Source organism: Ambystoma mexicanum, chromosome 2q, assembly GCF_040938575.1.
Source record: "Ambystoma mexicanum isolate Mex_15411 chromosome 2q, UKY_AmexF1_1, whole genome shotgun sequence".
NCBI lineage: Eukaryota > Metazoa > Chordata > Amphibia > Caudata > Ambystomatidae > Ambystoma > Ambystoma mexicanum.
Window position 1 is genome coordinate 686,133,940 of NC_090924.1, and position 14,974 is coordinate 686,148,913.

The window sequence follows — 14,974 nt, forward strand, 5'->3', positions numbered from 1 at the left end:
ATTGTGACTCAGTAGAGGAGTGCAAACCATATAATAGCCTTCCAAAATATCTTAGAGTGTTTTGTTATAGCCGGTATAGATTGTAGTTTTTAAGGTCCCGGCTGAATCTGTAGCCGACAAAAGATATCCTAATTGCAAGAAAACAATGGAGGGGAGAGGATGTATATTGTAAATTCTGCAGGAATGAATGCTCTAGGGAAACCCTACGCCATCTATTACTATCGTGTCCTGGGTTGACAGAAAAAAAGAAAACTATACAAGGCACGATTTTTGAGACAATGGAAATGCATAGCTTGAATGATTGGTGGTCTGTGCATATCTCCGGCGAGCTTGTGAAAATGGTTATAGCCTTCATCACATTTTTGGGAATTGTATTTAGGGAATTGGAGAAGTAGAATGGTATAGTGAAGGTCAGGGAAAGTCATAGGTAAATGAGGGCTGTCAGCTTTGTTTGAAATAAAATGGGAGAATCGTCAAGAGGGTCGCCATAAAAAGGAATCCTTGACATTTGATTCATTTTACATGTAGTAAATATTGTGGAATTTGTGATTTTATATTGATATTAGTGATACCTTGTTTTAAGATCACGACAGAATATTGAAGGTTTTAATAATTTATTAACTTTGTTTTTATACCTGTGGGATTGTAATTTCTTTTCAGTTGTAAGTTAATTCATTGTAAGGGTTTTTTTTCAGTGAATATATAGTTGATCTCTCCTATAATACTATATCCTCCATGTTGCCATTTTCTATGGCATTGTGAATCCCTTCTCTTCTAATAAAAATGTCCTCTTGGACTTTGCAATGGGAAGTTTAGTCGGTCGTGAGTTCCCCAACGTGTTGAATGTCAGGGGTTTAGTTGCAGTAAGCGTCTTACCTTAACTGATCATTAACTAAAGTTTTTTCATTGAATTTCAAGGGTTTTGTTACGCTATAGATTTTTTCCGCACCACTGGCCACGCCCAGTAGGAACAGCCGGGGTGCCCACTTTATTTCTTAAATCACTACCTATGGTGTTGTCACTCTATATTATAGAATACTACCAGACCACTAGCCATGGCCTTGTAATAAATAATTCGTCTTGGGCTTTGAAACAGGAACCTGCTGAATTAAACTGGTCCTAAATTCCCCAAAGCGTTGAATTTCAGGGGTTTTGTTGTGATACGTTTCTTACCTTAACTGATCATTAACTAACATTTTTTTCATTGAACTTCTTGGGTTTTGTTATTCCATAGATTCTTTCTTCACCACTGGCCATGGCTTTTGGCTGTGCTCACTGTATATTTTAGAAAACTACCAGACCACTAGCCATGGTCTTTGTCCATGGCCAGTGGGGATAACCTCCCACTGCTGTGCCCACTGTATTTTTGAAATCACTAGCCATGGCCTTTGGCCGTGCCCACTCTATATTTTAGAACACTACCAGGTCACTAGCTGAGCATGGGTGGCCCACTGTATTTTTAAATCACTATCTGGTCACTAGCCATGGCCTTCGGCCGTGCCCACTGTCCATTTTAAAATACTACCAGACCACTAGCCATGGACAGTGATTTTTCACCCCACCTTCACTGTATCTGTTAAAATGACAAACTTTTTAAAAAATTACTTTTTTGCCATAGCCGCAGGTATAATTATCATTCGGGTTTCCTGTTTTCAGTGTTTATATTTTGTACTTCTCGGGGTGTTTTTCCAGTGTTTTCAAAACATTTCAGAATTGGTGTTTACCTGTATGCTCGTCAAACAATCACAGATAACTGTTCATTCCAGTGAAAACACAAACTTATTATTTTATTGTTTCATTGTGTGCATAAGTAGGGTAATATCCCTCATGACCGACTGCAAGAATAACATATGTCCAGGTTTCAGAGGTTAATCTTGAAATCCACCCTAATGTAAACATCCCTCAAATACGTTCATTTTGACCTGTTTTGACAGTGGCATTGTTGATATATAAAAGATGGCAGGCTTTGAGACCCCAACATTTTTTTAGGCAATGCACAGTGAGATACAATAATTTGCCAAGGATCACACACTTTGGTTAAGCAGCGTGCTACAAGCCCCTTGCTTTATGACCGGTCTCTTGGTGATTATTGTGCTACATCGCACTACCCCAACTAACCACATTTAAGCAGCATGGAAAAGGGGAAAAAATAACCGGCTGCAAGAATAACATATGCCCTGGCACCCATGAATAAAAATGGAATAGAAAATAAAATTCCAATATGAAACAATTGCTTGTGGGTTCGTCTGCACTGGAAACTTGACAACCTGAGTAAAATCCTGGTGGCCGAATACCTGAGCAAGCTTGCCAACCTCAAAAAAAGGGTTTGCGTCACCATCTGAAAAGAATTACTGTCCACCCACATGTGTCCTTTACTTGTGTCCTGAAAAGCAGCCACAATCGGGATAATAAATGCACCAGTGTCCAGGATTGCAACCTCTCTTGCCACATCCTGGGCAAATACTCATGACTTAATCGCCCTCTCATCATTTCCCCACCTCACCCCAATTTCTGGCTTTAAACAATACTCTGCTTTATAAAGATAACTTAAAAAGTACACTTACCATAGTGGCACCCAATTATATACATCCTAATAGAACTATGTTAGGCAAAAACTGTACAATTGAGGCATTATTTCCCCCATCTTGCCTGTGAGACTACAAATACCAGGTTGCAATTTAGCTAAGGGTAAGCATATAGTCTCTCAGAGCTCCGAGTTCTTTAAACCATATTTGTGCATATTTTTTTATATATAATGTATCAAAAGATTATTCTGGTTTGCCTCACATGTGCAAGCTAGATTTGCAATTCTTCATGCATTAGCATCTTCTTACCCAGAGATAGCTGCTCTTTATATGTAGGGCTCAAAGTAGGTTGAGTGCAAGACTTTCAAGGACTCACAGAAGCACGGTTTAAAACAAATATATTGTGGATGCTGTGTGTTATTTCTTAGTGTGTTATTTAAAACTAAGAAAACCCATGGCATCGGGGAGCGAGAAAGAAACAACCGGATTCTTCTCAATTTATCTGAGATATAGATATTTATTTTGGAGAAGGGGGGCACCCCCTTCTCTGTCAAATATTTTAAAAAGTACTGGACGAAATAACCACAAACCACAAAGGGATCGCAAGTCAATGCTTCATGCCCAAGTTGTTTCGGACTTGGTCCAAATCCGTCCAGCGGTTTCAGCTGTGCTTTCCTGCTAATATTGACCTTTTTTGCCTATGGGAAAATTAATGGGGACAAGGCCGAAACTGCGTTTTTTGTTTTCTTAATAACTTTTTTGTTTTCTTAATAACTTTTATTTTTCAAAGAATCTTTCCTAAGCCTTCCAGTCTGGGGTGTGGTGCCTGTGACAGACTTTATTTTTGCAATATTTCAGCCGAATCCGTTGCACGAGTCAAAAGATATTAGCAATTCCTTTTGTTTCAATTTGCTATTTAACTCAGTTTTACCCTAACTATAGGGCAGCAGTTGCCGCCCTAATATATATAATATAAGGGTTGCAGGTTATTTTGCCATGTAAGGTCCGCTCTTCCCTTCCTCTAAGTTACTGATCTCCTACCACCTTAAACTACACCCACAAGCCCCTTTCAGACAGCCACCACAGGCCAAGCTATTAGAACATCAACACTAACTGGCCCACAACCATGCTCACCTCTTTAACCCTATCATACTCTCCCACATCAGCGTCTACCCAGACCCAAAGAGATGGAGTCGATCAGGTCTTGGGCTTTTACCTATCGATAACATACTCCCATGTTGCTCCACCAAAGCCATAGAAAACAATTTGGCACTGGGTACTTTTGACTTGTACCCATCAACACCACAGGTTTCTCATCTTCCTTTCCCACTGTCCCACTAAGGAATCCCACCCCTTTTTGTCTTACAGAGTCACACACAGCAAGGCCACCAAAAACGGCACACGGGTGCTATACAAGACTATTTACATTACGCAACTAAAACAGGGATTGACTTCCGGGATGCCGATTTCTGAAATAAAGAAAAGTCTCTTACAGAGTCTTTAGGGTTGGCCGATTCCAATCATAGTCCAATGGCCACCATGATCTGTTTGTTCGGGTTGTGGGTTTCTGGGATGCCCCAACTTGCCTCTGTAGAATATGTAGCATGTGCCCTCCATGGGCCACAGGGTGCAGCTTCGACAAAACTTCAGGTTTACCTCCACCAGTTTTAGACGGAGAGCTTTATTGTCTTTACCAGGCCTCCAGCTCCCCAGAGGTGGAGGGGCATAGTTGAGTATGGTTCAGATGCCTGACCGCCTCCCTGACCTGTGGACTTGGTCCAAGGGACCCCCCCTCCGCATTACACCTGTCATAAGCTTTCTCCCTGTTGGTGAAGTTGCACAATCTCGTTCTTCCTCTTGCCTTTGAAATCCGCCCTGGACCAGTCTGGCCTGCTGGAACATCCCTGGGCTTGCTTTCCAGTAGAATTCCCTGTTCTCTTCTTCTCAGGCAGTGCAACTCCATTTCCCCCTACAGCATTTATGCGTAGTCCTCCTCACCCAATGGCAATGGCTTTCTCCTCTTCATCCTCCTCAACACCTTTCTAGCTGATAACGGGCCTCTCCCTCCAACCTCCTCAATAACTCTTCTACACCGTGGGCGTTGCTCCATATGTCCATTAAGCATTATTGTCTTGATTCTCATGACTGGTGTAGATGCTCAACTCAAAGGTTTTTCTGGAAGATCTTCCTCCAATAGACTAATTTCTTGACCTCTGCCCTCCAATCATTGTTCATTTCTGAGGGAGCCTTTCAAGACATGAGGCAAAGGAAAGTATGCATTAGAAAAACAAGTTACTTACCTTCAATTAGGTCCTTTCTGGTGGATACAATATTCCTCCCGACGAATCCTCATCTTCCCCCTGATTATAATTGCTTGAATAGTTTGTTCCTTAAGTGGTCATTCGACTATTCCCCAGCGTTTGTGACGGGGGGGGGAAAGGGTCAATCTGAGGCCAGAAGGCCGGCGCATCTCTGTATTTGTACCAAGGGCGTCACTTCCTCAAAGGTTTTCTGAGCCATTCTGTTCCTAGATGTCATTTGAAGGGATGGGCAGCCTGTGGGAGGACTACCATATCTGTCAGAGAGAACAGTATTGAAGGTAAGTAACCTGTTATTCAAAGGCTTCAGTTTATTGAATTGTAGAAGGGTAGTCATCAACAATTCAATGTCTTTCCCACTGAAAGAGCTATTTTGGTGATACCCAACCAGCTACAATTTTATGTTGTGGCCATGACCCCTGATCCTGGCATCCCTTTGTACCTCCTGAGCTTTTCATAGTGGAGGGCACAATAAATACCTGCGCTCTGCCACCCTCCCTCTCCTCACTCAGACCTTACAACACTCCTACCAAAAAATAGAGGCTATACCTGTTTTGCTGCCTCCCTCTTACATCAAAACATATCCTGCTTTGCTACTACCCTTCCCCACCTCACTCCAATCTTACCACACCCCTATCAAAATATAAAGCGCATACCTGAGTTGCTGCCCCCTCCCCCACCTCCTCAGTCTTAACCACACCCGTAGCAAAGTATAGAGGATGTACCTGCCTTTGGCCACCTTCCCCACCTCACTCCAATTTTCCCACACCCCTATCCAAATATAAAGCACACATGACTTTCTACCACCTCCCTCACCTCACTCGGTCTTAGCCACACCTGTATCAATGTACAGAGGATGCGCCTGGTTTGCTGACGCCATCCCCCACCTCACTGTCTTACCACACTTCTATCAAAGTATAAAGGATGTACCTGACTTGCTGCCACCTCCCTCAGTCTCACCACACCCGTTGCAAAGTATAGAGAATGTACATACCTTATTGCCACCCTCCCCCACCTAGCTAAGAATAATAGTCCAATGTAATTTGCTGAAAAAAGTGTTAATGAACTTTTGGTGGGGAATTTCTCAGAAAACAAACTGCAAAACTCCTTACTTTTGTTCCCCATTTATTTGGCAGGGAAAATAACCCTGCAAATGAATACATGATGTTGCAAGTTATTTACAGAAAATTCGCCGAGGCTTAGACAGAAAATGAATTCAGACAAATCATAATTGCATGAAGTGAAAAACTGTGAATGTAAGAATCTTCCGCTAGTATAAATTCACTTCGGCACAGGCCTCCTTTTTTTGCACCCCCACCTGTCAACTGTGGTAGATGTTTTCAACCCTGAATTGGGTGCTGCTTCTCTGGTACCCACTGCTTGTGTCGCAGTCACTTCCTACTCGTGACAGAATGACCCTGTGTGTTAAATTCCACGTCTTGTTGATTTGCAGCTGGGAACTTCATGTGGAGGCGGTGAGCCGCAAGTCTTGGCGCTTCAGTGTCTGCTTGTGTTGAAGGCTGGATGGAAGAATGATTGCTTTATAACCGACAGCTGCTCTGGCAGAATTGCTTCATTAATTTCACCTGCTGTTTCAATTGCAAACGTTTCACCTGAAATGTACTGCACATGTCAAAACAACCATGCACGTTGTATGATCACGCATGCTGCACCCTATCTTTTTGTGACACTCTGCACTCTATGATTTTGCGAGCTTCCCTATCATGCACCATGTTTAATTGATCTTTGATTATTGATACTTTATAGAATGCAATTCTATTAACACTTGCAATTCTTAGCGATCATCTCCAAAATTAATGGCATTTTCTCAATTAACCTCTCTTCCCCTTCCGCTACCTAAGCACTACCAGCCGCGTGACATTTTTTTTTTGTATGCTTAAGATTTTCAGATATCCTGGCAACCATTTTGGCTACCAAATCAGACATGTGCGGTCAAAAGTTTGAGCTGAAGATAGACAACGTGCGCTTTGTGGGCCACCCAACCTTGCTGCAGCATGCTCTTGGCCAGGTAAGGCACAGCCGCCATTCATTTCTGTTACCTTCGGTGAGGGCTGTAATTATGGCAACCATTGTCTGCCTCTTGCAGGAGTGAACCTTTCCTCGCCAGTTTTGATGTGATGATAGGCAGGGTAGTTTGCCTATGGGATTTCTCCTTACACAAAATAATTGGGAGGAAACGATAGTAATATTTCGTGGTTTAGTGGTTCCGGTGTATTGCCAGCTTTGCTCTCCTGCAGTGCAAGTTGTGGCCCTTTCAGGTTAGAATGAGTGTCCTAACTGCTTTGTTGCCGGCTCATCTGCCAGTTGTGTCCTTCACTTCAGGTGCAACAGCACTTGGATGATGATTATCAACCATGGTCCCTCAAATCATTACACCCCTCACCCCCCGCTCCTGCCTGGGGTCTGTGATGCCTAAAAGGCCACTCTAAACGCAATTGGCCACGTTTCTCTTTTGTGCTATGGTGCCCTGTCCATATGGTCCTAACGTTGCTCAGCAAATACACTTGACACACTATTATTTTTTGGCCAAAGACGAGGTAAACGGTGTGACTCCACACTCCATATTATCTTTTAGCCTTTTCTTTGAGTAAACGCCTGCAGTAGATAATATATTATGGTGGGGTGAGTTGCCTTACCATGCTTTGGCAGTGTTAAGGAAGCGTAGGTCGAAATCCTCCTTGTGCAGTATCCTACAACGGGTTAGTTTCCCTCAAGTATTTGATTGTGATTTAATATCAAACGGTAGAGAACTTTCAAGCTTTCAAATGTTGCTAGAGATCCTGGAGGGTGAAGGAGAAATATGGAGAGAAATAGGGAATTGGACGCCGGAGCAGTGCCACTTGGGCTCCCTCCACCCCATTCATCGAGGAATGCTTCCTGTAACATCTTGATGCTGTGGTGCCATCTCCGTAGTATGGACAGGAGCAGAGCTGGGTAGAGCAGGGCATCGTGCTTGCCTAGTCAGACCAGGCTACTATCTACACTGCCTTGGGCCTGGGCATCACCGTTGCAGCCTGGACACTTCCAGCAAATCCGTCAATGTGAGCATAGGCCGACAGCAATGGGTGAAGTAACATGAGCCTGCCTTGGTGTTCTCTTGGCCCTCAAACCTCATTCTGAACCCAGATCTACAACTATGGTGCTCTTAGATCCAGCCTGGGAGTTAGGGGTTGGGGCAGAGAGTGGGTACCCGCCCCACATCCTCTGGTACCTCCCACGGTGTAACATGCTGCTGGCATAAATCTCTGCAGCTGGCCAGGCCATGGTACTGGGCAGCAGACATCAAGGAGCTGAAGTAGCACAGCTTAGTTACCATTGATGGCCTGAGTGAAAGCATCCTAGACAATCCTGACAGCAGGTAGTGTTAAGGCAGTAAACCTAAGCTTGACCGTGCATGTTGTCCCTCTGGGAAATATATCAAGCAAGATGGGGGAACCTCAGAGCTCAGTGCAGGGCTCGAGGAGCAAAGGCTGCAAGCAAGAGCGCTAAACAGTTGGTGCGTTTGTCTCTGGGGTGGTCCATGGAGTTCCACAAAGGATCCACACTGTCGCTGGATGAATTTGCTATCCTTCTTATTCTCTTATTCCTTTCTACTCCCTTCAAGCACATGGGGAAAAACCTGAACTACCCTGAGCTGAAGGACCCTTAATCTTATTCTGGTGTTTTTGCTCACCATGAAACTCATGCCTGTCCTATGACCACATTCAGTTCTAAGAACGTCCCCCATCTTGAGGCAGATCACTACCCAACAATCATCCTAAACGGACACATGTCACTGAAGCAACACTTCAATTTGAAAACATCTCTGGGGTCGGTAACTGTTACAAATACCAGAATTGCGACCTTACAAGGAACTGTTGGCCAACCTTAATCTCCTGTCAGACTTTCAAATGACTCTCCAGGCGCTTCGCCTGAGATGCTCCTCTGGTCTCCCCTTGCACTTCCCTCTTGGGCTCTCCTCCAGCACTTGTCCACTCCTCTGATCCCTCATTCGATCCCTCTCCCCTGCACTTCTCATCAATGCACTTGCACGGCCGAATGCCACAAGGCCCAGTAGGACCATGACTGTATGTATATTATTGTTGCTTTTTGTTTCTCACCACTGTTATTTCCCCTAATCCCTTCCCATTTAGCCTTGTGGTGCTTTGAAACACAATTCTGTTGTATAAAGCCCCTTACAAATGATCAACAAACAAATAAATACAATTCCGAATCTGCTTACCCAACCCTGTAGCTAAAATCACAAATCGCATTTCCTCACTTTGTTGCTCGCATGTATTTTGTATTTGTATTTTTATCATGCACTAATCCCAAGGGGACTGGACAGGAGACCCTGTATATGGGCGCAGTTGTTGAAATACAGGAACCAGACAGGTCAACCATGAATCAATCAACAGAGAGAAAGCTTTTAAGATTTTCCCGAAAAGGTAAATGGTGAATCCGCCTTGTGTAACTCAATGGGAAGCTTGTTCCACAGTATGGGGCCGGTTACTGTCGATCACCCCTGGAGCAGCAGCGGGTGCAAGGGATTACCAGGAGGTTGCTGTGCGTGGCCACAGACATTTTACTGGTTGATACCAATTCAGCAGCGCGCTCAAGTAAGGCAGGGCCTGGCCCAACTTGCATTTAAAGACCCAGAAGGGAATTTTAAACAGTATCCTCTTCTGGACCGGAAGCCAATGAAGTTCTCGCTGAAAAGATGTAATGGGTATAGCTTTAGGAAATTGAATCTTTTGGAGCCTTGAAATTTGATAGTTGGGAAGACCAGGATATAAAGCGTTACTTTAATGAATGTATGAGTTGATTAGGGTACCAACAACCAGTTGCCAACATTCTTTGGGGATGGAGGGCCAATACTCTTTTCAATAGCCTAGCCGAAGGCGGCTCTAGGGACTTTAGTATCTGTGATGAGAACGATAAGTCCCGATCCCATACAATCCCTAGATTTCTCACTTTTGACGCACATGAGGCGAGCTGAAGAGCATAGGAGGACTAGGGATACAGAGAGGGTTATCCAACTGCAATTTCGTGCCCAGCAATAAGACCTCAATTTTTCTCGCCTTCTGCTGTAAGCCATTGAGCGACTCGGGAGCCTTGGCTAAACCTTCAAACAAGGCAATGTGTCTCAGGGGACAGAAACATTGACAAGATCTGTACATCATCTGCATATGAATGATATTTTAACTGAAGCCTTTGTAAAATATACATCAAAGGTTGAAAATGCAGATTGAACAGTAGAGGTGAAAGACGAACCCTAAGAAACACCACAACCTAACTTAATGAGTTCTGACATATAAAAACTCATGTTGACCATTTATTCTCAGACAAAACTCTTCAACCAATTAAGGGTCAAATCAGTCATCCCTGTTAGACTATGGAGCCGAGAAAGGAGAATATCATGATTCACGGTGTCGAAAGCCACACTGAGGTCCAACATAATTAATACTGACATCTGACCATTGCAAGCCTTTGCCAAGATGTCATCCCGAACAGCTAATAGAGCGGACTCTGTACCATGCTTAGGGTGAAAGCCGATTGGAAAACTATCTAGGATTCCATTTTCTTTCTGCATAGTTCTGTAATTGCACAATAACAGTTTTCTACAGAACCTTTGCTATCCATGAGGAGTTGACAGTAGGCCTAAAGTTGTTCAAACTAGAAGGGTTAAAAGAAGGTGTTTTCAATAATGGCGACATTAAAGCCTTCTTAAATGAACCAAGTACTTTTACCTTGAGAGAAGGAGAGATTAATAACGAGAGACCAATGATGCCAATTGGGGAGCTAAATTGCTTGCTACAATGGCCGGAATGGCATCAAACTTGAACGGAGTAGGATTTAATTGCAGAAGTAAAGATGAGACAAGCACAGTCGAAGTTGGTTGCAAAACAAAGGGGGCACGATCCAGGGCGCTATCATCCATTTCCTCAGAACGTGGAGTTTGACGTGTGTTGGACTGAGGACATTCTTGGTATCCAAGTACTTTGTGACTGTTGAATGGCTACTAGCTGTGTCAAGGGCGAGTCCTTTGCTAGGTTTGACCTGGATGTCCTTTATTTTGGAAACAAAAAGGATGTTTTTAAAAAAAATGTGTTTATTGAAATTTTAATTATAGACACAAAAAAAAGCATTTTCAAGAAGATGTCATCTCGCTAAGCATAGCGAACCAATAAATCTGGACAACATAAACAAAGGGAGAAGGGGACATGACGGGGAAGGGTAACCAGGGTAGGGCGAGAAAGGGAGACAAGTAGGAAATCAACCGAACAAAAGTAAAAGAACAAAGACCAACCATTCTTATACAAATACAGTCTATGTGGTGTTCTCTATCTGCTGCCTCCCTGCGACATGCAGCGCATCAATTTATCAGAGTCTTTGTCTGCGCAAAGAAAGGGACATGGGGAGCCCATTCCGCTAACAAATTGGACAATAAGTGTTGACACATATCATTTATAACTTGCAACATGTCACAGTAGTTTGTCATTCGATGTGTAGAGGGCAGCGTGAACCAATGCTTTTCAGGCCTCAGAAAGAGTTCCCACCTCCCCTCTGTGTACATGAATAGCATGTCCCCAGGCTGTGGTCTCAGCTGTACTCCAGCGTTGCATTTCTTTCAGCCATACTTCATATCGTGGACCCTTGTTAGATTTCCAAGTGATGGCTACGCACCTCTTACCCAGTACACATGCCAAGTCCATGAACTTAAAAATATGATTGTTCTAGCTGTTTCTGGTGTACATGCCCAGCATACACTCTTGTGGTGTCCACTTATATCAAGTGATCCCTGCGTCTGCACAAGTGCGTTTAATTCTATTCCAAAACTGCTGGACAGGGCCACATTCCCAAAACATGTGAATTATATGAGCATCAGCTTGGCCTCATCGTGGGCAAGCAGAAGCTGCATACTTGTTAAATTTGGCAACCCTAGCTGGGGTCAAGTAAGTACGATGAAGGACATTGACCTGCAGGAGTCTGGCGTTGTGCCAGACATGTTTGCCATGGCCAAGCGCCCACTGCCATTGTCTATCCGTGAATTCCTCCCCCATATCTGTTTGCCATTTGGCCCTAAGCTTGGCGTGGTCTACTATCATACTGTCAACCAGGGCTTTGTATATTCAGGACACCAGTCTCCATCCATCTTCTAATTCAAACATAAGTGTAAGGAGTGCATGTGGTTGTGGCTCCTCCGGCCAACTCGGCCAAACTCGTTTAGCGAACTTAGTCAACTGCATATACCTAAGGAACTGTCCCCTCTGAAGACCCTCTTTCTGAGTTAAATCTAACTCTATAAGCACTATTATTATCATACATATCTCCCCATGTTGCAATGCCAACATCTTCCCAACACCGTACTATCTTCCGCTGCTGCGGGTCCCGTTGCGTGCCAATCAGCAGCGATTTGTGTGGGGAGTATGGGTGTGTAAGCTGCAGGATTCTCATGGTCCGTTGCCAAATCTGTCTACCCAGCATCACCAGTAGGGGATATGGAACCTGCCTGCTCCAGGGATGCCAAAGGACCTCTCGCAGACACGCTGGATGAACCAGGGTCTCTAGAAGAGTATGTTCTGTGTTAGGTTCATCTGTCAACCAATTGGCAGTGAAACTAAGTTGCGCCGGCAGATAGTAGTATTCAAAATTGGGCAGCAGTACGCCACCGTGTGAAGTGTTAGTATTGCCATAGACAGTCTGTGCCTCTTGGGGCCCCACAAAAAAGCTCTAATCATCGTTTCTAGTTCCCAAAAAAAGGAAGCAGCAATAAAAAAGGTGACATTAGTGAAACCGTATAACAGACATGGTAGTATGATCATCTTTGTGTTGGCCACCCTGCCCAGAAGTGAGAGAGGCAGTTTAGACCAGAACACCATTGATCTTTTGACTCCCTGCACTGCTCTCTGCGTGTTTAGGACACGTGTGCGTTCCGGGGTATGTGCTATCTGTATACCCAAGTACCAAAATGAATAGTGTTCCCAGTTGAGCTTCTGGGTTAACTTGGCATCAATTTCACTAGTGGGAAAAGGCATGATTTTTGTCTGTTAAACACAATCCCAGAGTATCTTGCAAAGTTATCCAGTATCTCAAGCATAGGTTGTGGCTGGCATAGGTAGAGCAGGACATCATCCGCGTATAGTGAAAGTAAGTGTGTAGTGTCACCTATGCGTATCCCAGCCACAAGAAATTCCTGTCTGAGATATACCGCAACTGTTTCCAGTGCTAGGATATAAAGCATTGGAGGGAGAGGACAGCCCTGGCGGGTCCCTCTTTGAGTGTCCATTGCTTAGATATGTAACGTCCTGTCCTAACTCTAGCAGTGGGGCAGGTGTAGAGTATTTTAACCAAAGTCTGAAATGTGCCCCAAATCCAAAACTCTTTTAATGTGGCCTTGATCCATTCCCAATAAACCAAATCAAAGGTCTTGACCGCATCAAGTGATACTACTACTTAGCACTCTTCATGGCTTTGCGTTTGCTCGACCACATGTTGTAGCCTACGAAGGTTTAGGGTGGTGTTGCGCCCCGGACATATCCGGTTTGATCCGGATGTATTAGTGTCGTTCTACATTGTCGGAGGCGAGAGGCCAGCATTGTCCTTAAGTTTTACGTCACAATTTAACATGGCCAATGGTCTGTACGAATCGCACATTTCTGGAGGTTTCCCTGGCTTAAGTATGGGGACTGTCCACGTCTCTCTCATTGTGACCGGTAGTCTGCCTGTCTTGTAGTCTTCCTCAAAAACTTACAGGAGTGTCAGCGCCACTGTGTCTTGGTATGTTTTGTAAAAACTCTGCAGGTAGACCTTCGCCACCCGGGGTCTTTCCTGAGGGCGCCAACATCGCACTCTCCAATTCTTGTAGGGTGAAAGGTTGGTCCAGTAAGTCACGTTGGCTATCAGTGAGCCTTGGGAGGGTAATGTCTGTGAGGACTTCTTCCATTTTATTTTCCTGGGAGGTTCTCAACGCAGCTATTGCGGCCAGCACCTTTTCTTCTTGTTGTTCTGCCCGGGTAGTAGCATCTGTTGCTCTTGGATTGGTTTCCGTTGCCATTGGTGTCTGTGTTCTTGCCTGTCCTGTGAAGGAGTCCATTATGGTGCCCTTTTGCTAGCTCTTTGTATTGGGCATGATATGATATTTTATTTGTATCGCGCTCGTACATAGGTTTTTCAGAGCGCGTGTTTCATGTCACCCGCTTGCGCAGCCGATGCTTGACTTTGTGCCGGAGTATCCCACGTGCGCTCCGGAGGGTTGATGCTTTATGTCTACTTATCTTCTCAGGTTTGCCTCGTTACCCACTGGGTGCATACTTGTGCCAGCAAGAGCGCTTTATCTAGCTCAGACAGCGGTTCCTGGAGTATCTATCCAGTTGTGCGCTCTTGCAATCTATTAAAGCTCAGCTTGATTCTGCAGATTTTACGCAAATTTCAACCGTCTAGGCAACAGCCGTCCTTCGGTTGGCTGTGCACCGTAGCTTGGGCGCAATCGGGTTTCTGTCAATGCACAGCTGTAGAACAGACGCCTACTTGACTGCAGATTACCAGTTGTATCCGAAGGCCTCTAGTCGGTTTGTCCGGTGTAGCTGTCCCCCGCAGTAGAATTATTCCCCAGTATAATCAGCAGTCCATATGTGCGCGGTGCAGTGCAGCCTGTCTATTTGTGTAAGTATATTGGCCAGTTCCACCACACACTTCCCCTCCTTTGTGTTTAGGAGTAACGTGGGACCCGATCCGGTGCTTGACTATTAGTTGTGTGCAGCAAGTGTCGGTGGTTTAGAAAAGAGGGTGCAGCCTCATGGTTCAGGCCGCCTACAGGACCAATACTGGGGCCCGCCTTAAGAAAGGCTCATACACTGTCACTACGTAGGTCTTGCTTCTCTCTAGCCCTTGCTGAGGGACAGTCTCATCTATCCTCGTGCGGGCCCAGCGTTCATACACACAAGTGCTGTTTCCTCTCTCTCTCTCTCTCTCTCTCTCTCTCTCTCTCTCTCTCTCTCTCTCTCTGTCTCTCTCTGTCTCTCTCTGTCTCTCTCTGTCTCTCTCTTTCTCTCTCTTTCTCTCTCTCTCTCTCTCTCTCTCTGTAGAGAGAGAGAGAATCCTGCAATTGATTAAATACAAAATAAAACA

At 44.5% G+C, this 14,974-nt stretch overlaps 1 protein-coding gene across 11 annotated transcripts in view; it reads left to right on the forward strand.

Moving 5' to 3' along the window:
- The window catches only part of LOC138569691 (GATOR1 complex protein NPRL3-like), a 247,575-nt gene that overhangs the window by 100,567 nt on the left and 132,034 nt on the right, over positions 1-14,974 (forward strand). For all 11 annotated transcript variants that reach the window (XM_069647883.1, XM_069647892.1, XM_069647882.1 and 8 more), the window contains one exon: positions 6,746-6,872. Coding sequence is in view for 7 of the 11 variants with exons in the window: in XM_069647892.1 (XP_069503993.1) it covers positions 6,746-6,872 (127 nt within the window). In the remaining 4 variants the exon portion in view is untranslated. The remainder of the gene's footprint in view (positions 1-6,745; positions 6,873-14,974) is intronic.